The sequence below is a fragment of the Numida meleagris genome, chromosome 6 (assembly GCF_002078875.1).
Source record: "Numida meleagris isolate 19003 breed g44 Domestic line chromosome 6, NumMel1.0, whole genome shotgun sequence".
Taxonomy (NCBI): Eukaryota; Metazoa; Chordata; class Aves; order Galliformes; family Numididae; genus Numida; species Numida meleagris.
The window spans coordinates 36,982,468-37,007,154 of record NC_034414.1 but is presented as its reverse complement, the minus strand read 5'-3'; the positions used below and the strand labels follow the sequence as shown (position 1 = coordinate 37,007,154).

General features: G+C 40.4%; 1 protein-coding gene across 1 annotated transcript; it reads left to right on the top strand.

Moving 5' to 3' along the window:
* CFL2 (cofilin 2) lies at window positions 365-4,485 on the top strand (the record flags this gene model as incomplete). The annotated part of the gene is given in 3 exon segments (XM_021403005.1): window positions 365-672; window positions 759-835; window positions 927-4,485. Coding segments are annotated over 3 exon segments (498 nt in total), but the record flags the coding sequence as incomplete, so codon positions are not given.

The window sequence follows — 24,687 nt, the reverse complement described above, 5'->3', positions numbered from 1 at the left end:
CGTTTGTTCCATCACAGAAACCCACCCCGGCCCCAGGCTACAAACTCCCGCGTCCAGCTCCCTCCCCGCCCCCGAGTCCGCGATCGGGTAATGGAAAAGTGCGGGAGCGGTGCGGGCGTGTGGTTGTTGTAAAGGCGCCGGCCGGAATTAAAGCGATGCTGAGTGGACGGGATTTACACCTCCTTTATATCCTCTGCACCAGTCCTGCAAACACGACTAACCTCACAGTGTGTTCAGGTTGAGCGCAGTGTTTTTATTGCTACAGGGGCAGGTGGAGTTCTTTATCTGTTGCTGTGGGCTGTCGCGTTGCTTAGCAAATGTTAATTTTTGCTGTTTAAATTATTCCTTTGATCTCATTTTACAGGCTTCTGGAGTAACAGTGAATGATGAAGTCATAAAGGTTTTTAATGATATGAAAGTAAGAAAATCTTCAACCCCAGAAGAGATTAAAAAGAGAAAGAAAGCCGTTCTCTTCTGCTTAAGTGATGACAAAAAGCAAATAATTGTAGAGGAGGCAAAGCAGATACTGGTCGGTGACATTGGAGATACTGTGGAGGACCCCTATACAGCCTTTGTGAAGTTGCTACCGTTGAATGATTGCCGATACGCTTTGTACGATGCCACATATGAGACAAAGGAATCTAAGAAAGAAGACCTGGTATTTATATTCTGGTGTGTAGAAGCAAAGCTTGCAGTTAAATTCAAATACGCGTGACTTAATGCTGGGTGATTGAATAACTGTTTTTCCTCCTTTAAAGGGCTCCTGAAAGTGCACCTTTAAAAAGCAAGATGATCTACGCAAGCTCTAAAGATGCCATTAAGAAGAAATTTACAGGTACAGACCTAAAAATGTCTCGACTGTGAATCTCAATGCTGTTTAGATGCTGAGGTTCTCACAAATACCCCGTTGTCCATCTGTCTTTCAGGTATTAAACATGAGTGGCAAGTAAATGGTTTGGATGATATTAAGGACCGTTCAACACTCGGAGAGAAATTGGGAGGCAACGTGGTAGTTTCACTTGAAGGAAAACCCTTATAAAAAGACAGACAAGTGCCATCTGGATCTAAGGAGCTTCCATTTCTGCAGCTCGTTCAATTGGAATAGTATTAGTCTCCCTTTCTCCTTCCCTCCTCAAAAATAAGTCCCTTCCCTTCTGCCCCTGAAGGAGATGTCATTGTTAAGCAGTCTACCAGTGATTGCCATTAGACTGTTTAATCCTGGTAGTTTTATGTAGGATCCAAGGAATGCTTTCACGTCATACTCTTAGCCAAAACTGACGCTGCATGCATTCCTTGCTCACGTACAATGAATGTGATAGTTAATGTGAATAGTCTAGCAGACAGCAAAGGGTAAGCTAATTGAATGCCTTGAAAGTATTGTCCACTGGTGGGATGGTAGACTCTATACAGTATTACTTACAGTTGCACTTGATTGCAGTTCCATGAGGCTCTTGTGCATTCATACACCTCACCTGCCTTGACAAGCCTATTTTTGTGACATGGCAGCACACAACACTATGCATTTAAAGCACTTTTTTGTAATATGTTTGACCCGCCCCTCCCCCCCAAAGGAATGCCAATTAAGTTGCTGTAACTGTGTCATCAAATTCTTGTAGTACCTCAGTTTCATTCCTGTTACATGCATATCTTTATAAATGAAGTAGCTGTTACGATGCCTTTTGTTTTCCATTGAATGTACACTACTGAACAGGAGTAGAAGTTTATCTGTTTACCATGTGAGTCTTGAAACACTAAAGTTTTGTAAAACATCGGTCATGATGGCAATTTCTGTATTAAAAAGAGCCTTAAATGGAACACTGTTTTTGAGATCAAAAACTGGCCACGCTGCAATAAAACTTGTGGCTTATTACAGAATGTTGCCTTGTTTTCATTGGAAAATATAGTTTTTAAGTATGTTTAATTTAAGCATATTTCAAATAACTTCTGTGGAAAGTATTGTAAAGATAAACAATCATTAATCTCATCGTAAATAGTGCAAGTTTTTCATTCCTAATCATGATTTAGGCACTGCTTTACAATACTTCGTGGCTCTATTCTGATCATTTGATAAAGGACCTATTCCTAGTTTACCGTAAAAGCAGCTACCACTGCTAGAGACCATTAGCTTCCATGAGACACTTGTGTCCGAAACTTACAAGTACTGAGGAATTAACCGTGCAGTGTGTTTTGTACCTGAATGCTCTTAAAGTTCTACATGTCAGAGCAAAACCTTACGTGAAATCTTGCAGCTCTCTGTTTCGATAAGATGATATGTAATGACACTTGTATGTAATGCAGAATACGGGTCGGTGAAGAGTTTTTGCTTCTTGAGCGTTACAGTTAGCACTGACTTGGTACAAGAAATATCCTAGATGAACTGTTCTGCTTGTTAACTTCTATGTAAATAGAACTGGAAAGTGTTTGCCACTACTGAGGCTTGCACTGGGGACATGTTTTGGCCGAGAGCCAAATAATGCTCTCCTTATAGAGAATTTGATCTGCTCTGTGTGAGCAATCCTCCGTTAGCCAGAGCTATTTATGGCAAACACATGCTTTTGTATCTTGTCATCGTTATCCACAAATGGCAAAACTGGACATGATTCTGCTGGTATGCGTAAAGGCACTCTGTTAGGCAGCCAGTCACAGCTGAAATGTACGTGCTGCCAGAAGGAATGCTCTTTATCATTACCTTATTTTAAAAAGTTGGTGGAGTAGAACTGAGGATTCTTAAATATTGGCCCTTCACTCTCAGTTTGTAGCCCCCTTTTTTCAACAATGAAGCAGATAATCATCTTTTTCTTTTTCTTTTTTTTTTAAAGTTTAAATAAATTAGAGATACTGTGTTTAGGCTTTCTTGTCCTGTAGAACTTTAAGACTTTATTTCAGGCTTTGGACTGTCCTTACGACTTGCACGCCTCATTGTGTTGGCTGTTCTCCGTAGGCTAAACTTGACTAGAATTTAACTAAAAAAGCATGACGACCACTGACTTACTAAGTGTATCAATGAGTCTTGGTTTTGTTCTATGAAACTCTCCTTTCAGGTATCTTTTAAGGCTGAGAAGTAACTGATGGTATGCATGTTGTCTATATAAAAAGCAACACCTTTTTATTCCTCTTTATTTCTGATTGCTCACGTTGCGTGGAAAGCCCAGTTTAATGTAAAAATCTACTTTGTTCTTTATGTTTGACTTGAGTTCAGTATAATGAAATAATCATTTTAACTGATTTTCACAAGGTATAAATGGTTTCTTTAGAAAAAAGCCAAAACTGAAAATGTTAAATTTTAATAAACAATTTGAATCTTATTTTAGACAGTAAAGTTTTTTTTTTTAAAGCAGTACTGTGTTTAAATTTAATGTTTGTCTCTGCTGCAAACAGTCTGGAAAGATGTCTGTGGCTTCTGAACTGATTTTTTTTTTCTTTTTTTAAACTAGCTTATATGTGTATGCACTCAGTCCAAGTAGATATAAAATTGAAGCACAAACTATATTTATATAAGATCCGAAGCTACCAAACCAAGTTTTGGATCAGAAAGGATCAGCCTGCCTTCAGTTAGTTCTTGAAATGACTGATGGATGCGAGGTCCAATTCACGTGGCTTGCTTTTTTTAAAAAAGAAACAAACAATAAAGTGCTACAGAACTGTTACTGCTTGAATTATAAAACAGATGAGAGACAGCTGGCATCTGTTCCAAAATGGTTTGTCAGCTGTTGTTTTCTGTCATTATGCAAAATGGTGAGGGCCTCATTGTGATCGAGGACTGGAGGAAAATCCTCTCAAGTTGAATATCTTCTGCGTATCTCAATGTAGACATGACTTTTGGGTATCTTGGCTTCGGTTACTTTATTGATAAACGTTAAATGAAATTTTCATGAGAGTAGCATGTGCAGAAATGGCATTTTTCTTCTAAGAAATAGTCCAAAACCAGCGGTTGTTTTGTTTGATTTGGTAAATCCTGGAAAAGGTATAGACATACAGGCCTGATTTCTCTGACAAGGGAAATCAAGCCCACGACTGGGGTGAGTTAGTGAGGTTTATGGTTGTGGCAATTTTGGAAATGCAAAGTTTAAATTTATAAGGACTTAAGCGTAAGAATCATTCCCGGTCAGATCCTTAAGCAGGCTTTGAGTATGGTCCGTTAAAACCCACAGAGTCCATTTATACAAGCAGAAGAGTCTCTCTCTGCTGTGTAATCGCCTCAGAACCCACAGCGGAATACAGCAGCAATCAAATTGCCACAAGCTGATAGTAAGCTTTACTCTCTTATGCCAATTCCAGAATAAACCAAATTTTCATGTCTGCCTCTTTTCATAAACTTGTAAGTTCCCCTTAGTTTGTGGTGGAGAGTTAATGATTGTAGAGTGAAAACATGGCACTAATGATGGATGAAGGATCATCAATGTAGCACCTGTCTTTAAGTATTGAATTTCTTCAAAATATTTCTGATTTTGAAAACCTGGTATAAATAAAATTAATTTAAATGTCTCCAGATGTGAGTGAGTTTTGTGTTCTAGGCTACGCTAATTGGTTTGCTGTTGTCTTTGGATTGGGAGCAATTCAAATAATGCAAAAGGACACATTGTGGAGTAAATGCATTGTAGCAGGCATTTTTGTAATGGATTTCACCTGCAGCCCATTCAGAAAGTACAATAACCAGCTGTAGCAAAAGGTAGGTATGAAGAAATACTTGGTGGATAGATGCTGCGTAGCCTTTTTTTCAGTGTGTTGGATCTCAGTTTGTATCTTCAGAAAATTAGATTTTTTTTGTTCTTGAAGTTAGTAAAAAGTACATGCTGGTAAGTCTTTTTTAATACTTTAGAGAAAGTGAGTTATTGAAACATGGAAAAGGTGACTGACTGTGAAGCGCACACAGAGAGTGATCAAAAATTGCCTGTTTGGTTCCAGTGGTATCTCTACTATTAACGGAAATTTTCTTATATCTAGGAGTAGCTTAAATGGAGGAGAGTCAATCTTGTGAACAAATCTCAGTAACTAGTCAAGAAGCAGCTTCATCAGATTATCTGGCAAATACTTGCTTTTAATCTGTGGTTTAGCAATTTTTTTTGGCACTTACACAACCTTTCTGTGTGGCTGTTTAGGGGATATGTATGAAAATAGGCGTTAACAGTGAGTTAAAGGTCTCTTATGAAACTAAGTAATTTTATATATGCTACTGCTTAGTAAGAAATGGAAGATTTTTTACCTATTGCATATCCACTCTTGGATGCCCTATTTAACCCACCTATACTGCTATTTGCTGTGCTGCTGACTTATGCCATCTGCCAATGCTATCTGAAAAATTACTAAAGTGAAAAGTCAAAGCCTTTGATAGCTGCAATTTTGAACTGGTAACATCACTTGGGGTGTTTGATGTTATTTGATGTTATAACTGTCTTTCTATATTGTAACGCTTACAGCAAAAATGTGCAATTTGGAGGCACTAAAGGTAATTTTGACACTGCCTTTTCAGTATCTCATTGTGGGTTAGTATTTCTACTGTCAGATTGGCTTCATAGTTACTTAGAAAACTAATGCTTGGAGAAGGAATTGAAGGTGCTGATTATCTTAAAAAGTTTCAGAGTGTCAATTCAAATGATAAAGAGAAAAAAAACCACACAAGCCATTTCCCACTGTTAGGTTAAATTTTATTCTTGTGTGACCAGGCTTAGGAACGTGTGTGGCTGCAGTCATGCCTCTCCTCTCCCACTTCTTTATTTTTAAAAACAGCTGTGTCACTGCAAATCCCTACCATCTGCCCACCATCTTCTGTAAAGCTGTACAATCTCCACTTGTACCTTTTAGTACCTATTTTTCCTCCCTAGTTTGTGATTGTACAGATCTGATTTAGAGAAACCAAATGCTGTAATATTATGCTGCTCAAAAGCTGTTCTATTATGCAGAAAGTTAAAAGCATCAGTTACTCTCTAGCGAGCACAGCTGCAGGGTATACATGGGCTTGAAAAAGAGATGTGATTCCGAGAACCGGTTTAGAGAGCCTTATTTGTGTCTGCTTCCTCTTAGTGGCAGCACGGCTTTCATCTCTGACCTTCTATTAAGGCTGATGTGAGAGCTAAGCTTTTCTTCCATTTTAGCTGTTTCAACAGAAAATTGAAAGTGCATGTGGCAAACAAGGTGCAGAGAAGCAGAGGAAGATATAGAACAAGCGGTTTTTCTTAGAGACCTGGATAGCTAAAGGAAAAAAAAAAAGGGTTGCAGAGAGGATTGGTTTTTTCCTTTTAATTTCAGTGTGAGCTTTCAACTGTAAAGGCTGAGCTTACATTATTGTTTGCTTTGCCAGAATATACTGATTCCACGTCTGTACGTCTCAATGCTTCTAAGCCATGACATGTGAACATAAACTCTGAATCAAAGTAAAATTTATTTTAGTCCTACAAATATGAGGCCATGCATAAATGAGGTTTTGGTCTGTGCTAATTTAAAGATGGTGCTTTTGAATAATCGTTTAAAAGCATGTATTTTGTTGATTCTGCCAAATGCAATAATTAAGCTATGACACTGAGTATTAGGATGAACATAGTTCTTAATTAGGTGATTGCAGGTGACAAATATAATTCATGGTCATATTTTAGACTCCTTAGCCCTGTTATTTAAGCATGACTTTGCCATGAAATGCTTCCCAGTCCACATCATTCATTGCCCGTAAAAGTTCTTTAACAAAGTGGACAGTTTTAGCTTTGTTGACTACACTGATGCAGAATCTGTCACCTGAAGCCTTTTATTCTTTTGCATTTGTGAGTTCCCTTCATAATGCTGCATTATTTCTCTGCATCCATACTAGAAAATCGGTTCCCAGAACTCTCCTTCTGAGTAACCAGAATTCCTAAACAATATTTATTCTGTGTGACTAAAGTGGAAAGGCATCTTGTAGAACACCCATATGAAATAAATGCATGGCATTAGTCTATGTGGCCACTGAATGTATCTCTTCCCGCGTCTCTTCCTACCCACCCCTAGCTGCTGCTTTGTCCTGGTGGCAGTGTCACCCTGCTCAGGTTGGCGTGCAGCAGTCCAGCTCAGACAGCGTGTGGAAGCTGAACAGAATGTCTTATTTCTATTTAGGTAAAGACTTTACCAGCTGGCTGAATGCCTTGTTTGCTGGTAATGCTGGGTGGAACAGCGACCATGACCACACTGATAAACACTTCCTTTATTTTTTCTTCCTCTCTCTCTTTTTTTTGAACCTGTTCTATCAAAACCTGGCTTTGATTCTAACCACTTTTATAGATTTACTTCAACAGATGAAATAATTTGAAGCATCTTCGGAACAAGCTATATTTAGATATCTAACCTTTCAATAATTCTGGTGGTTGCTTTGTTCTCATTATTATTATTTTAATTCAGTCATTTCAGCTACATTGTGATTTGAACTGCCTGGAGTTCAGTGTTGCCAGCGTAGTACTCACAACACATCGCAGGCAGAATTTAGAAGTTGTCATTGTCAAAATAAGTAGCAATGTAAAACAATTTTAATTCAATAGCCTCGTGCCAGTTTTGCAAGGAGAATAACTTAAAACTTGAGCTGTCTTCCAGCGGGCTCTGGGCTGAGCGTCTGCCACAGATCTTCGTGCTGGGTTTGGAATGTGTTGGAGGACCTGGTCACAGCAGTTGGTTTGCTTCCTTGCATAGCTGGATACATTATCAATGCTGGGATGTATTGAGCTTGCAGTGGTATCAATGTCTAACCATTTAATCTCATTTTCATTCTGAATAGAATGGATGGTCTGCAATTACAGCTTTTTTCTTCTGGTATTACAGTCATCCATTTTAGCTATTAATTTTTCTTTTTCATTATTACTGTAAGGGAGCATCATAGCATTATCATAGCATTATTCAGCATAAGGCCAAAACACAGCACTGGAATGTGGTCACAGTTTTCAACTGCTGTGGCTGTTGTAGCAGATACAAAATGTTATCTTGTCAAACTTGAATTGTGCACGTGTTCTGGTGGGCTCTGGAAAGGAGCTATGATGTGAGTAGCTGGCACTTTGCTCTGTCACTGTGACATCTGTCAGGTGTAGTCCCTGCTGACTGGAAAAAGGAAAACATCACTACCCTTTTCAATAAAGGGAGAAAGGATGACCCATGGAACTACAGGCCGGTGAGCCTCATGTTTGTGCCTGGGAAGACCATAGAGCAGGTTCTTCTGGGAGCTATGTTAAGGCACAGATGAAACAAGGAGGTGATCTGAGACAGCCAGCTCAGCTTCACCAAGGGCAGATCGTGTCTGATCAATCTAGTGGCCTTCTACAGTGGAGTGACAGCATCGGTGGACAAAGGAAGTGCAACTGGTGTCATCTACCCAGACTTCTGCAAGGCCGTTGACGTGGTTCCACACCACATCCTTATCCTTAATTTGGAAAGAGATGGATTTGAAGGCTGAACTATTTGGTGGATAAAGAATTGGTTGGATGGACACAGCCAGTATGTTGTGGTTGATGGATCTATGTCCAGACAGAGGCTGGTACCTAGTAGTATCCCCCAGGGGTCTGTCTTGGGACCAGTGCTCTTCAGCATCTTTATTAATGACCTAGGCAATGGGATTGTGTATCCTCAGCAAATTTGCTGATGACACTAAGTTGTGTGATGCAGTTGATATGACAGAAGGAAGGGATGCCTTCCAGAGGGACCTGGACACACACAGGAAGTGGTCCCAAAAGAATCCAGTGAGGTTTAACAAGGCCAAGTGCAGGGTGTTGCACTTGGGTAAGGGCAATCCCAGATACGAACACAGACTAGGAGAAGAACTCATTGAGAGCACTCATGTGGAGAAGGACTTGGGCCTCCTGATGGACAAAAAGCTGGACATGAGCCAGCAGTGTGCGCTTGCAGCCTGGAAGGCCAGTGGTATTCTGGGCTGCATCAAAAGGGGAGTGGCAGCAGAGAGAGGGAAGTGATTGTCCCCCTCTACTCTGCCCTTGTAAAACTCCATCTGGAGTACTGTGTCTAACCTTGGAGCCCCCATTACAGAAGGGATGCAGAGCTGTCGGGTCCAGAAGAGGGCCACCAGGATGATCAGAGGGCTGGAGCACCTCTCCTATGAAGAAAGATTGTGAGAGTAGGGCTTGCTTAGCTTGGAGAAGAGAAGACAGAGGAGACATCATTGTGGCCTTCCAGTACTTGAAGGGAGCTTACAAGCTGGAACAGGACAAACTTTTTACATGGGCAGATAGTGACAGGACAAGAGGTAATGGTTTTAAACTAAAAGAGCAGAGATTTAGGTTAGACATTAGGATGTTTACTTAGAGCGTGGTGAAGCACTGGCACGAGCTGCCCAGAGAAGCTGTGGGTGCCCCATCCCTGGAGGCATTCAAGGCCGTGCTGGATGAAATACTGGGTAGCCTGATCTAGTGGCTGGCAACCCTGCCCATGGCATGGGGTTGGAACAAGATGGTCTTTAAGGTCCCTTCCAACCTTAGACATCCTATGATCTTGCTAACATCATGGGACTATGTCCATTCTAGGCTATTTTTCATGAACCTTACAGTGCTGTGCTGCCATACTTCAGAAGCCAGAGCAACTGACAACTCAATACATCTTCAGGGACTGTAGAATTTCTGTTGCTATTGCTGCTAATAGTGAAAGGCAAAGCTGAGGCATTTAACAAAAAAAAATTATGCACACTGGAGTCAAGAAATACATGTGTTTATCTGCGGTCATCCTGTGCAAAAAGTAATAATGGTACCATTAAATATTTAAAGTATATTTAAAATGGATAGCATTTTAGAATTTCACTTTAGTTTGAGAGCTTTTGTTTAATTTTAAGAAATGGTGCTAATAAGCAGATTTTCTACTGTAATAGTAAACTGTGGGAAGATGTTGTTTCTCTTTGCATCAGCATCTTACACAGTGTGCAAATACAGATCCTCTCAGATTCTTCTTAATATAGTGTTTGGATCACATTCAGCGGTTAATGGACAAGAACATAGAATTACTGTAAGTCACATTTTAGATCATGAATATGCACATATTTTGAGTGGAAATGCAAACCTTTAATTACCAAAGACATATTTGGGAAGAAATGAAGTCACTTTTTAAAGCTTGTAGTTTTCTCTGCTAACAAGAATTTTTATGCTGTAAGCTGCCCATTAAGATCTATTCTTTCTGTTTTGGTAGTTACTTGGTTTTGATGTTGTTTCCCACACTGCACTGTGTTTCGGTCTAATACAAACTGCACTTGGTTGTTTGCAAGGGAAATGCACTGATTCTTTTCCATTGTTCTTGGTTTTTTCTTTGTTTGTTTTTTAATTGTCACTGTATTTGTATGTCATCACCCCAATTCCGCCAGAGAGAGTCTGTGCTGGTGTGCAATCCTTTCTGTTTTCCCTTGCACAAGAATAGCAGTTAAAGTGTTTGTGGGTTTTTAATTCTTTTAATATAAGATGCCACAAACAATGTATAAATTGCAATTTTTTATTTTTAAAGTCATTTAAAATCACTGGTCTGTGGGATAAAGGAAAATATATAGGCAAAGTATTGTATTTCTTAACATCCTTGCATGGACAAGTTGGAAATAAATTCACTTACAAAGAAGCAGAGAACGATGAGCCTCGGGTTTATGTTTTTCAAGTTGAGAAATTTCTGCTGACTTCTATAAACCAATATGTGCTGTTCCTATTCAGTGGAATATCTTTGATGCGAGCTGAACAACATGAGATTGTAGTTTGTGCACAGTTTACTGTAGGAAAGAGCAAACTGTTCGTTTGACCCAGATTTATGGAGCTTCCTCTTTCTACAGGGATAGGATCACAATTAAGGAAAAAGGACAAATGGGTTTGAGAGTATTCAAGAGCATTCAGTGCAAATAGGATTATTATTGTAGTGTTTAATCCTGAAATAATGATAGACCGTCTCATAGATCTGGTGCAGCATCTGTGAGAGATGAATATTCAAACTACTTTGTGATATTAGTCTGAGTTCCTTTGGCATTGTTATAAACTTGGAGCTCTCCAGAGAAATGCAGAATAGAGCATTTATATCTGTGATGAATGTTTTGATGTTTTCACGTTAAAAAAAAAAGAGAGAGAGATTTACAACATGTTGGGTTATGGCTCTTCAACATCTTTTAAGTGGCTGAAACCTAAATGTTGGTTATAGAAGCAGCCATTTAACTTATTCTGTTCTGGGGAATTGCTGTGTTATCAGTCTTGCTTTTCGGTCTTTCAGGCACAGAGTGAAAGAGTATACAGGAAGGGCACTATGATGCTACAGTATCTGTGACCATGCAGATTTAAACCAATATAATGGTAATAACCTTACGAGTCATGCTGTCTGCAAAAGGAATAAGGAACACTCTCAGATCAGCATGTGTCATTTTGATAGATAATAACACTTCGTTTCCACTTTGAACAGGCATGACTGTCCCACTGTGTCTTTCATTTCCTTAAAGAGGCAAATGACAAAATGAGCCCTCCTCCTCCCCTTGAATCCCACTCCTGGCCTACATTCAGAGGCTGCTCACCTGCTTTTTTTTCTTCACTCCTCCCATGTCTCCTGGTACGTCAGTTTTACCTGTTCTCATCACCTCTCGTTTTGTTCCCAGCTACCTCTGGTTCTCTCCTGCTCCCCTGTATTACCACTGTGTATTAGAAGCTCATAGCAAACGGGGGAATAAAATCGCACTTTTGATCCATTTGCTGGTTTCTCATGTTAAAAACATGTCACCTTTTAAATCGTTCAAAGAGTAAACTTGACTTCAGTTTACCAAACTGGCAAACACTTTGGAATACAGTCTCAAGACCCTTGAACATTTCCACTCTGGTCACAGGGCTTAACTTTGAAATGCAGCCTTGACCATTTAGATAGAGAGCTGCTGTATTGAGTTGTTGTATGCTTTTCTCAGTGCCATAAGCCTGAACTATCCTTTTCTTCAGTCGTTAAAAAACCTACTTTCAGCTGTTAGCTTTCACAAAAGCTCTAAGTTCTCACAGTGTGGGGAGACGCTATGGATGCAGGAATGTATTGCACCCTGAATAGGGAAGTTGTAGAAACAGTGTGAAATACCGTGTAGAAACAATGTTTCGCACTGTGTCTCAGCATAGAAACATGAGTCAACTGCATGCAATTGGTTAAGACTGTATTGTCACACCAAGAAAATATATTTTATAAAATTAATAGAAAACTGCCACAAGGATATCACCAACATATTATGATATATTACCAACATGTTTATGTATGTATGTACTTACATGTTTATGGAAGTAGCGTTTTGTTATCAGAGCTTATATTAATATATTTTCATCTGCTTTGTTTTCTGAAAACTTGCATTATGCTTAATCCATCTCAAGTTTTTCCGTGCAGTCACGAGCACGAGAGACTGGCAGCAACACAGTGAGGATTTATTTCCTTTTCCTGATTTTCAAAAGAGAAGTTTTGGTGAAAGACTTATATGAAGCAAGGCCGTTTGAGGGTGCTCTTCCACAATGCAGCAAAGGCAAGTTAATGGCATGTGTCTGAGAAGAGGCTTCCTGCAGAAGCCAGGCTGTGCATTCTCCCGTGTTTCTCCTGGCTCTTATCCATGCTGCACCACACAGTGAATTCAGGAATTTACACTTCTCACTCATTGTGGAAAGGTCAGGTCTATGCTTTTTTAGGGAGGGCTAATGCCTGAAATGTCTGAGATGCTTCTGAGACTTGACTTGGTCTGAACAGTTCAGGACACAGTATGCGGGCTGACTTTGGGAGGGCTATGCTTTGTGCTCTGGGAAGCTGCTGTGTTCCTGTGTGCTGCTCAGTGTGCTCCCAGGCAGTGCTGGGACAGTGTACTGTGAGCATCTTGTACAGTACATCCAATTCTTCCAGCAAGAGTTGGACATTCTTCATCCATATATCACACAGCTTTTACGTACGTTCCCAATATACTTAACTTAGACCAAAAGTATGTTTGGGTCTGTGGAAAATAGCAAATGGCTCTGACATCCTCATACTTGTCTCTGCCTGGCAAATCCCAGGTAAGAGCCTGGAGAGCCCAGTGATCACCTGTGTCTCAGATTCTCAGCATGCATATACTTTAACCTGCCTATTCTGCAGTACTCTGACTCTCGTAGAATGGGTAGGGCAGTGGTGAGGTCCAGCCCAGCACGTCTCAGCTGATGTTAATGCTGCAGAAGACGCATAAAGCCTTTAAAATTTTTCAAAGTTTAACTTAGCATAAAACTTGGAGTTGCACAATATCAGACATGCACATGCCTGGCTCCAGCCCTAGCTTCCTCCTTTCACTGCTTTTTGCTGTGCTTGGCCACCCTTCCCCCATGAAGATCAGTTATATGAATTAACCAAATTCCTCAGATTCTGAAGTGCTGACTAGGAGCACTGTGGAGTCTGGGACTCCTGCCATGCCACAGTCCTCCTAAGCACACTGCATGGGGAGTGTGTCACAGCTTTTGATATCCAAGGGCCAGCATTTCTTGACAGCTCTTTTTTTTTTTTTTTTTTTTTTTTTTTTGCTTTGTTTGTTCAGCATCCTGATGAGATAAACCCTGTCCATCTTCAGCTTTTTTATGGCATTCTGGGTGAATTGTATCTGGCAGTGTTCTGAGTAGAGGAGTAAATGGGTTTACTGTAGACTAGTTAGAAAATAAGTTATAGGTAAAATATCTCACCTGATATTTATGGGGAATTCAGAAGGTGCACACACATACTAAGTGAAGTTGGTTTTTGGTCAGTATTGATGTAATCCAGGCATAATCAGGGGTAGCTCCCATTAAAATCAGTGGAAGTTTCAGAAATGCTTATTGCTGAGTTCATCAGTGTCTGGAATCATTAGAACTGTCTGCTGCGATGCAATGGCAGTAGTGAAATGCTCTGGATGTACAGCAGATTAAGACTAATAATGTACCAGCATTATGCGCATTTTAGAGCATGCATCGCAGTTTGTGGTTTTAGGCAATGAAGATAGTACGTTCAAGCCTGAAATGCGATGACTTCCACGTACACAATACCTGCAGCAATGATTATGGCAAATGGTTGTTCTGAATGTTATTAATTTAATCTAGTAGTACTTACTTCTTAATGCGTGATGTCACTGGTAAATGTTGCAGTCACATGGCCACTTGTACCTACTGTGATGTTTTGGATTGGCATCCATGTTCTGCCTGTGTGCACAAAAGCCTGCCTCACTTTGGTGACTGTAAACTCAGAAAACAGCTCCAACACCAGGGCCCACCTGTAAGCCTGGAGCTGGGCACCCCCTGACTGAGCCCCTAAGGATGGCTAAGGCTTATCTTCTGACATTGCTAAAGTATACACCTCACTCTCTCAAGTTCTTCAACACATGGTCACCCTCATGCCGGAAGAAGCAGAACTTTCCATCTGGAAGGACACCAGTTGATTATTAGGATCTTGTTTGCCTGGCTTCTGTGTCCAGGGTGGTACAAATGTTTTAAATGAAGAAGTGTCTCACTAGTGACCAGGGAGCGGGTGTCTAGAACTCAGACATGGTGATGTGGTGTCTCCATGGTGGTGATGCATCATCACACGTTGTACTTTGCAGATTCAGATCTCACTAAATATAACATAAACATCTCCATGTTTAACACATACCTTATTCATGTAACTAATTTGTGCGGTATTTCTCATTAATAAGCCTGATGATTTTTTTGAAGAATAAGGTTCAATTGTCAGAAGAATTATCTGTTTATTTTTATGGCATAACATCACAATGTCTTTAATTTGCTTCCTCCAGAAATCACCTTTTCATCATTGTCTTTGATCAGAAGTGTGTTTTTATCATCTTAAGTCCTGATGATGACATGTCAAAGAAACACTTCCCCAGACTCACTTCCAGGAAGTGAGAGAGGAGTCTCTGTAAGCTACTCCTATGAAAACCAATTCCTGCTGCAAAGACAGCAGCACCTATGTTGTTAGGGCTTGCAGAGTGGACTTACTGAACAGGCCAGAGCTATTTTGTTTGCTTCTTACCACGTAGAGATCCCTTGGTCTAACACCTTGCAGAAGCAAAAAGCCAAAACAGACAAAGGGAGACAGACTTCCTTGGCTGTATTCTGGACATAAAATGTACCACAGCATCAGAAAAGTCTGCAAGACTCTGACCTCATAGCTCCAAACTGCAGTGATCAGAGATGGCACAGGACTCCATGTTTGCAAGTGAAAAATTGCACATCTATTTTCTGTGATGCACTGGGCTAACAAGAGATGGAGAATCTGATAGCACCCCACTGGCTTACATTCCAGCCACCTGCTATTGCTAGCTATCAAGCCATATTCCCTCCCCTGCCCATTATTGTTGTTTTTTTTCCTCCAAATATAGCAAGTTCACTTTAATATTAGTTAGATTTTTCTACTACTGTGATGGAGAGAGTGTGCTAGGACCATGCTTTGGTGCTTTGAAGCCTTGCTTTAATTGCAGCCTAAATATCTCTTGGACAACTTATGTTGTACCTGTGTTATTCTTTCAAGTGAATAGCCCTACCTTTCCCTTAACTTTTATTTGTTCATACCAAGATCTTGTAAGACAGCCTTCTTCATTTCCCAGTTGTTCTAGCAGCACTCCTTGGCAGCTTGTCCACTTTGAATTGATCTTTCCTGAACTTCTTTGATCAGGTCTTATCACTACATGTTACAAAGATACTAACGTATTCCTTTCTCTGCATCTTAGGATCCTATAGGATCCTTCTTCCATTACAGTCTGATATACATTGACTGATATACCTACTTCTTTCTCCTCCTTTGCTCTATCCTCATGCATTTATAAATTTCTTTTGGTCCTTAAGTTCATCGCTTCACATTATTTACCTTGATATTCCATCCTGTTTCTCTTACTGCAGTTCTTCAAGATCATACAGGTCTTCCTGTGTGATATGCCTGTTCTCCTCTGCATCTGTAGTACCTTCCAGTTTTGTGCTGTCAGCAAATTTCATTAGCTCATTTACTTTCTATTTTTTATGCCAAGGTCATTAATGAGAAGATTAAATAAGATTGTTCCCAGAGTGAATCAAGGAAACTCTGTTGATAATTCCCCTCTCTCCTGACAGAAGTCTTCTTCAGATAGTTTGTCATATGCTTTACAGTTCAAATGTTAGTCTTGATTTTCACATTAATTAATGCTTTCCCATTCAGTGTAACACAAACTGCATTCAGGAAGTCCAGCAAGATGAGATCTAGTGTCTTTCTCTGCAAAGAACAGGCAAGTATATTATCAAATAAAAACATCAAATGAGTCTATCACCATTTATCAGTGGGTAGATATTTTTCTCCCATTTCTATATCCCTCTTTATCTTTTATTCTTTGAAAATGTGTACCAAAATCCAGACCATTATTCGGCTCAGACCTACTGTGTTTTTTTTCTGGCAGTTTTCTAGTTCACCTATTCCCTTTCTTGAATATATATAAAACTTTATGTTAAGCAAGCAGTATCTCACTTTTCTTGTTAGCAAATTAAGCTCCAATATTTGGCACTTCATTCAAAATAAATGTGTAAAAATCAGAATAAATCAGACAATTTTCTAATATTCTATTAATAATTTTAAAACAATATCCCATAAATGTATGAAAGGAGGGAAATATGAAAACAATGAAACAACTATAAAATTTACTGTGGGCATTCACCAATTCTGTAAGTATCATTTAGCCAGCCTTCACCTGTGGGGCATGCAATTATCCTCCTGCAGAGCCCTATGTGATAGCCTTGTAGCCCAGAATGAACCAATTGCTGGCAGCACTTCAGACTAAGCTGGTGTGTTTTAGATTCAGAACCAGATGTGAACTGCAGGTGACCCAAGAGGAGGAGGTTTAGAGTTGCTAGAGCCCTAGGAGGAGACTGAAGCCGCCAATGTTGTATAGATTTAACAAGGAGCCTTAGTGAACCTAATTGAAACTTACTTGCTTTTATTTGCCTTAGCTCGTCTCAGAGATTACACATGTCACACACAGTCACATCTCAGGCAGCCGAGACATTTTATGATTCCTATGGAAGTCAGAGTAAAGCCCCTGTACCTTTGGGCATTGCTACAGAAACATCAGAGGAAAGAGTATCACCTAATGAATCACCGATATGACAATATTTTCTCTGCTTGTCCCACCGGTACTGTCTTGGTTTAAATCAATTCTGTTGTGACTGCAAGGTTTGATACAGTGTTGCATCACTCCAGCACACTGGAGTGTTTTGTAGAGCTGAAATTCATGTACATCCTAACATGAAGTAGTCATGATTAAGAAGTCGTCTTCATTGTGTGCAGTTCAGAGATGATTTTGTGACAGCATAACTAGGAGACAGGATTACTTACAGGCCAGAGCTGAGAAAGGCAAGCTCAGGCTGGAGGGAAATTGATTGCCAGCATGTATTTCTGGATCTCCTCTGTCTCCAGTGCTCCACTTCAGAGATTGTATGGAGATGTTAAATAAGAAATACAGCAGAGAGGTTCTTTTCTATGGGATGTGGAAGCAAAAAATTAACCCAAGGCTTTCAATCTTTGGTCAGTAATTGAAGCTTAGCCTGGTGCCTACCTTTGTCCTAAAGCACTGATTCTCTGGGTGGGGAAATTTCAAAGCACAAATTCCAAGAATAGCATTGCCTTAAATGGTGGGAAATGAACTGCACTGCAGGTTTGGTAAATCTGAAGGTTTTGTTCAGCCACTTAGTCATAGCTTCCCCCTCAAGTGAGAAATAACAAAAGGAATTTTTTGGAGAAGGTGAGACTAAAGCAAAATATAACAAAGTGAAACTGTATGAGCCCTTTAGGCTTTATAAAAAGAAGCGAAGGTAAAAGATTTCCCATTGTACAGTATTATCAAATGACTAGTGCCAATAAATCATAGGTAGTGGTATAGATGTAATCAGAAAACTGCAATTGATTTTAGTGGAAAACATTGATTTGCACGAGCAGAAGAGCTGAGAGGAAGGAGGTGCATTCCTAACTGTCTCACTTAGGTGCTTGAAATAAATCTAAAATATAAAGGTGTCAGTGGTTTACGGGCTGCTTCGGCCTGGTTCCGTGACTAATGGGGAGGGGGACACACATAGACCAACGCTGCAGGAAAGAGGAAAGGGGAAAGTGTAGGGAGATGGGCCTAAAACAAAGCTGTGGCAACAATCTGAGGAGGAAAGCTAATTTACTAAATAAGATATAGGAAAGCAAGATAACACAATATAATACAACATAATTAGAATTGAGGCTAATAAATCAAATAAAATGAGAGAGTGTCCAAAAACCAAAGGCCTTACTCTAATGCTGAAGGCAAGATGGCTAGGAAGCACGCGTGCTCCCAAGATGAGCAGAAAGGGAAAAGAGAGATGTCTCATGATCTGCGAACAGTTTTATCTTTCCCTCTGAATGGAAAATGGAAACAGAACAATGCAAAGTCCTCTGGGAAACGTAGTTCTTCTTCTCCTCTGAGAACCAGGTATCTGGAACTGTCCACCATCCACGGAACTGGAGCATTAACTCTTTAACTCCCAGTGTGCTACATGATGTTATGATGTGGAATACCAATAACAAAAATCATAAAACCATGACAAAAGGTTATTATCTTCCTTTGTAGTTCCACTGAGCAGGTTGTATACAGGTGGACACTGGGCCCTCAGCCTTCTGAATGAAGTCAAATATTGCACCAGTGGAATAAATTTTGTTGCCCACGTCACTCCATGTATCAGCAGGATGTGGCCCTACATACCACAGTTGCTGTGACGACTGTGGGCAGATCAGAACACAGCGATTACCATAACACAGGTTATGGTAAGTCACATCCCAATGTTCCATGTTTTCCTGAGTATTGGAAAGGAGAAACATTGCTCCCAGCAGGACTGCGAGCATTTGCGGGGCTAGTTGTGTTGTGCAGTGCCCTGTCCCAGAGCCACCTGTGCAGCCCAGTGTTCCCTGCGGTCACATGTAAAGTTGTCAGCGTCACTGTTTCCTGCTCACCATCAGAGCTACTCACTCAGACGCAAAAATCTGTAAGTCAAAATCTGTGGGTGTGGAAAAAGGAAAAATAAAGTCTAAGCACTTATGCTTTCCTCCTGCCCTCCCTGCTACTTAGAGCGAACAGCTGGGACAAAAAGCAGTCTCACTAAGTGCTCACATATTCTGTCAAGACTTGACCCCACCCTTGCATGTGAACGCTACAAGCAGGTCTCTTTGTGGCCATATGCAGTACAGATCAGTGTCTCAAATACCAAACACTTCAGTTCCCCACACTGCAATGCAAGGTCTTTTTGAGCACAATTACAAAATTGCCATTCTAATTTCCACCAGAAAAGGTACAACCTGTCCTGGTATTATGCTGCCCGTGAGTTGACTGTGACTATTGCAATTGAATAAAGCGCTAATGGAGGTCTAAGTGCTATCATTACCCCTCATTGCAGATTATAGTTTAGTCTGGTCAGCACCACCAAGTTATGCTGGCTAGAGGCTGACAGACAGACACTTTTGTTGCTTGTGTGCTTTCTGCAAATCTCCACGGTGAGGTGAGCTATCCTAGCCCAATGTGCACCGCAACACTCTGCTTGTGCATGATCTGCCCGGCAGGTTCTGTCCAACAGTGCACACCACCAGGCCCCTCTGAACACCACAACAGGACGGGCATGTATTTTAATTTGTTTTGCATAAGCCAGAGGCTGGACCTGTAAGCTAAGGGCAGGTTAAATGGCTGGAGTTGCAATGTATTTTAGTGCCTCAGAAGTGGCACAGTAAGAAGGAAGGGGAAAGAGTCAATTTCCTTGTCACAAGAGCATGGCCATCAACACCTCCCTGGTGCTGTTTCATGTTAGGTCCTGATCTAGGTCTCAGGGTGCCACTAGAAAGATATTTCTCCAAATGTGTGCCTCCCACGCCCAGGCAGTAGTGTACTCAAGGCTGCTGGGCTGGTGGGAATGATTCACAAATCCAAAGGAAAACCAGCCCTTTTCCAGTGGTCAGCCTGAACTCTCACTAGATTTTTAAGCTTGTGGGAACCACTGAAACCCTTCTTCATTTCCAAAGCCAAAGAGAGACAGTGAGATGAGTCAGACTGAGCTGGCCTGTCTGGCAGCACGGGCAGCAGCTCAGGTTTGGCTGGTCACACTGCATGAGTCTGTCCTTCAATGCAGCCACTGCAGACACCTGGAACTGAAACTGCAGTGAAGCCTGCCAGTGAGTGCTCTGTGCAGCGGCAGCGTAATCCATGCCTTTTATTGCAATGGGCTGCCCAGCCCAACTTAAAATTAACAGGCATCTGCATAGCTGTTTAGTCAGGAAAAGGGAATGCACAGGATGATATGCTTGGTCAGCCAATGTCTATGTGTCGTGATTTTTTTTTTCCTGAATAAACCTCAAGTCAGTCCTAAGGCCTGTGATGATAGCATATGGGAAGGAACACATTTGGATGCAGTACTGGTATTTTTTTTTTTTTTTTTGACTGGACCTCTGGGCAAGCAAGCATTTGAGACTGGATGAAACACAGGATGCATTTTAAGGCAGCTGATCCCACGCACATACGCTGTAAAATGAGTGTCACAATGGATTCACCTGGAGATAGATCAGCTATGTTTCTGAGTCAGACATCATAGCATTTGAAAAACTGCCCTGGCCATTAAACAGTGTCTCAGCTGACTGTTGTTTTAATGCTGGTTGATGGCACCTAGCAAACGTAGCATTTTCTCTGGTAAAATATATATCAGAAATAACATTGTGGTTTTTGTTGTTGTTGTTGTTTTTTTCCCCTTGGCTTAGCTTTGATTGTTTTGAATGAGAGCTCTTTGGTGAGAATAGCCAGACAAGGCTCCTGTTACACGCAAGAAGACAAAGGGCACCAAGGTACTGCTTGGCAGGTTAGAGGTCACACCATTCCCTTGTGCTGCAAGTGATGCTCTAATATTACTGGCATTCACAAGGCATGCTAGGAGGTACCTCAGGTTTTCAGGAGAGAACTCAGAAGTGTTCAGCTACCTGCCAGGCTTCAAAGGAGGCAACAATGACAAGTAAGAAAGAGACCTGTGAGGAGTACATGAGGACGACAGAGGACTGAAGGTAAGACTGAGAGAAAGAAAAGAGGCAGAAAGGGAATGAGTTACGACTGATTACAGAGAGGACCTGAAGACCTGGGAGTGAGGGGAGACAGGTCATTCTGTGACCAGCTGGAGAGAACAGACGGCTGCCTGCAGGCAAGGCTGACGGAAACCAGGAACGGAAAGAGGTGTAACAAAGAGAAAGAAATAGACAGGTTGAAATGGGAATGTTAAAAAAAAAGAGTAAATAAATAAAAGAAATAGTAAATGTTAAAAAAAAGAGTAAAAAATACTTTACGAGGAAAAAAAAATTAGGAGAAAAGGAAACAAAATAAGGAGCAAGAATCAAAGAATAATGACTAATAGTCACCAGAAATAGGTACTTACTGAGTTAGGCAGAAAGTGTCATTCAATCTGTTCTAGCAAAACAAGCCACACTGTGAAGTCCTTCCTGATACTCATTATTGTACCAGTGACGAGACATGACAAGAGCTGCTTTGTGCACCCAGCCTGGTGCTGCCCTGCTGTGGCAGAGCTGGCCTTTGAGGAATGACGTGCATGAGGTCACCGTTAGCTAATCTGCTTTTTATCCTTCTTGGTCACACTTTCATCAACAAGGCCTTAATTATACTGAGATTTTTCTGAATCTGTTTTACTATTCCCTAGCAAGAATTATCACTGCTAGCCCTGATGAAAACACTCCTGTATATGGCCTTTTGGTATTTTTACCTCAGACTCATCGACACCTGACATAAAAATAGTAGTAAAACTGCTTTGGAGAAATCTCCCATAAAGTTCCTGTCATTGTAGTTACTCATTAATAGGGTTAAGATTTTTACTGTGAGGCTGATATCTCAAAGCAGTTATCCTGCCCTCAGCAACCCAGGAATTAAAACTGGCAGTTCTGAAATTAAAAATCTGAGATGCAACATGGGAAGAGAATCTTTCTGGTTTCAACTGTGACATCAACAAAAAGGCCATTCTCTTTCTGTTATATTAATAAATGCTATTTTATTTTATTTCATTATTTGTTTTGCCAGCACTCGGAGAAAGTAAAACCCTTAGTCTAGACAAAGGGGAGGCCAGAAATTCTGGCTTTCTCTTAAAAAAAAGATGTATTAAGACTTCAGAAGAATGAGAAAAAAAAATATTCTCTCAGAATATTCTCTGAAGTGTCCCATATTTCCATGTTTCAGCTGTTTTAAAACAAGGAAAAGGGATTAGACTTTAGGGAGAAGCTGCGTTCAATGGCATTAAATCCAGATTAGGGAGATGAAACTCTGTTCAGTCTATGAGTTTATTTGTAAACATTTCTACGTATCCTTGTGTGCCCAGGAATGAAAGAGTCTCTTCATGGTGACTCCTAGACCCTATAGGAGTTATGGATGATACAATGTAGTTGTGTATCCTTTTACAATAATGTATTTGTGTAGAGGAATGATTGCCTACAATCTGTTATAAAAGAGGGACGGTTAGGTTAGTAACAGAATGCAACCCAAAGAAGAAAAACACCTTCAAAATATTCAGGGCTCAGGATGAGTGATCTTTACCTCTGTTTACTAGAAAATATATTCTTCTTACAGCTTCTTGGTGTTGGTTCATGGCATGGGTGAAAAATAAAGCTTCAGATAGTGCAAAATTCTTCTTCAGGGCAGCTCTATACAGGCATAAAGTCATTCATGGCAGACAAGTACAAAGATAGAATGTATCTATAATGCCACACAAATGAACTTTAAAAATGGAAAAAGGAAAAAAATAAAGAAAAAAAGAAAAAAGTAGATTATTTTCTAGGGAAGAAGTGCAGAAGTGTGCTGAATTGCATTACAATGTATACGCATACATTTAGTCAGCATCTGCGGCACAAGGAGGCCAGGATATTTAGAACTGCACAGTGTGCCTTTTCAGGATCCCTGCCGTCTGAAGACATCTTTATTATTTGCATATGGCCCCATTATGCACTGGAATCCACAGAAGTCTATTCCACACTGAGAAATAGATTTTTTTTTTTCTGATGAAAATTACTGTTCTTCATAGGGGCTAGAAATTACTAGGCATAGACCATACCAAGCTGTATTTTGTTTTCTCTGTTCTTTCTGTTCTGCAGCTCATATCCTCTTTGTGCTCATAAAGGAATATGATCAGTTTGATCATCATTTTTTTGTTGTTGTTGTGAAGTGATCTATCTCCATAACAGGTAAAAAGCCTCCATTAATAACTGAGCTTTTTAGAGTGGTTTTCTAATAAAATTTTGAAACATTTTTCTTCTTCAGCTTTAATCTTCTGAAAACATTACACTTAAAATCCCTAGTTTTCCACAGAAATAAAAGATAAATATTATTGTTGTCTTTTTAAAATGTAATTTTGTGCTCTTCCACAAAAACAGAAAACAAAACCAAAACAACAACAAAAATGCCACCAAATGCTGAGGGTCGACCAGCACCCCCAGGTCCATTTCCTCTACAGCCAGTCTTCCAGCCACTCTGCCCCAAGCCTCAAGTGTTGCCTGAGGTTGTGGTGGCCAAAGTGCAGGAGGAGCTGGTGTGCAAGAAATGAAGTGTGTAAGAAAGTAAAATATTTTCATCTTAAAGATTAAACAAAAGCAGGAAGCAATCTAGCAGTAAGATACAGGAAAGCCAGCTCTGATGACCAGTTTGCCTGCAAGATATTTTATTGGAACTCCACATGAACAATACAAGAGGTTGTGTGAAGAAAACTGAGAGCAAATAGGCTTGGAGAGAGGAGTCAGGAAAATTTCTCAAAAGAGTTAAGTGCAAGGAGAACAGTTTCTCACACTTTTTGATATATATCAGCTAATGAAAATATCAGAACTACTGTACTTGCATGCATCAAACCCTTGCATTCATTGAATCACACAATCGTTATTTATATGGTACATATTGTACTATGTGGCATGATGCCAAAGAGTGGAAAGTCTTTATATTTCTGCAGTGATTCTCTGAGAAAAGCCTGATATTTAAATTATGTGGCTTCTGGGTTTTCACGGATATCATACTTGGTAAACCTCGGCAAAAAAGCTTTCCTAAAAATACGTATACAGCACCATCTACTGACACTATGAGGCCTTACAGGTGAATACTTCAAGCGCACTGAAGGCCTATGTTTTATGGAAGTGGTGTAGTTTCCTCATTCCCATGGAATGGTTCCCACTTTCTCCCTGTGGCCCTACAGACTCAGAATGATGGTGATACTTGGTGCAAGAGTTTAACAGCTAAAAATGAAGCTAAATAAAACAGTGCAGTAGGGAGGAAAAATGAAGGAAAAAATCAGGAAATATGAGATGTACAAGGAGTGGCTGAGCAGAGATGGTGCATGTCCTGGAGCAAAAGTGAGATGTTAGTAAAGGGAAATATATCATTCCTGAGAGCCCCAAGACTTTCCTTTCTTCTGGCTTCAGACTCTTGCATCCTCCTTTGGGCCAGCTAAGCAGCTTATGACTCAGTGCATCTCAAAACATCTTTCTCTTCCTTTAGCCTGAGACATTTTTTCTGCTGGTTAGACAGGTTGAGTGGAGGCAGGGCCCGACTGAGATCAGAGCTGCTGTAAAGCTTCAAGGAGTATGGAGAGGGAAGGGAGGAACGTGATGTTACCAAAGAGCTGTCAGATTGCCTCAGCTACACCATAATTTCATTCTTCCTGGGCTATATTTAGTTCATTGACCTGGTTTAGTATTGTTGTGTAGACATATAGGAGAGTGTGCAAACAGGCAAGA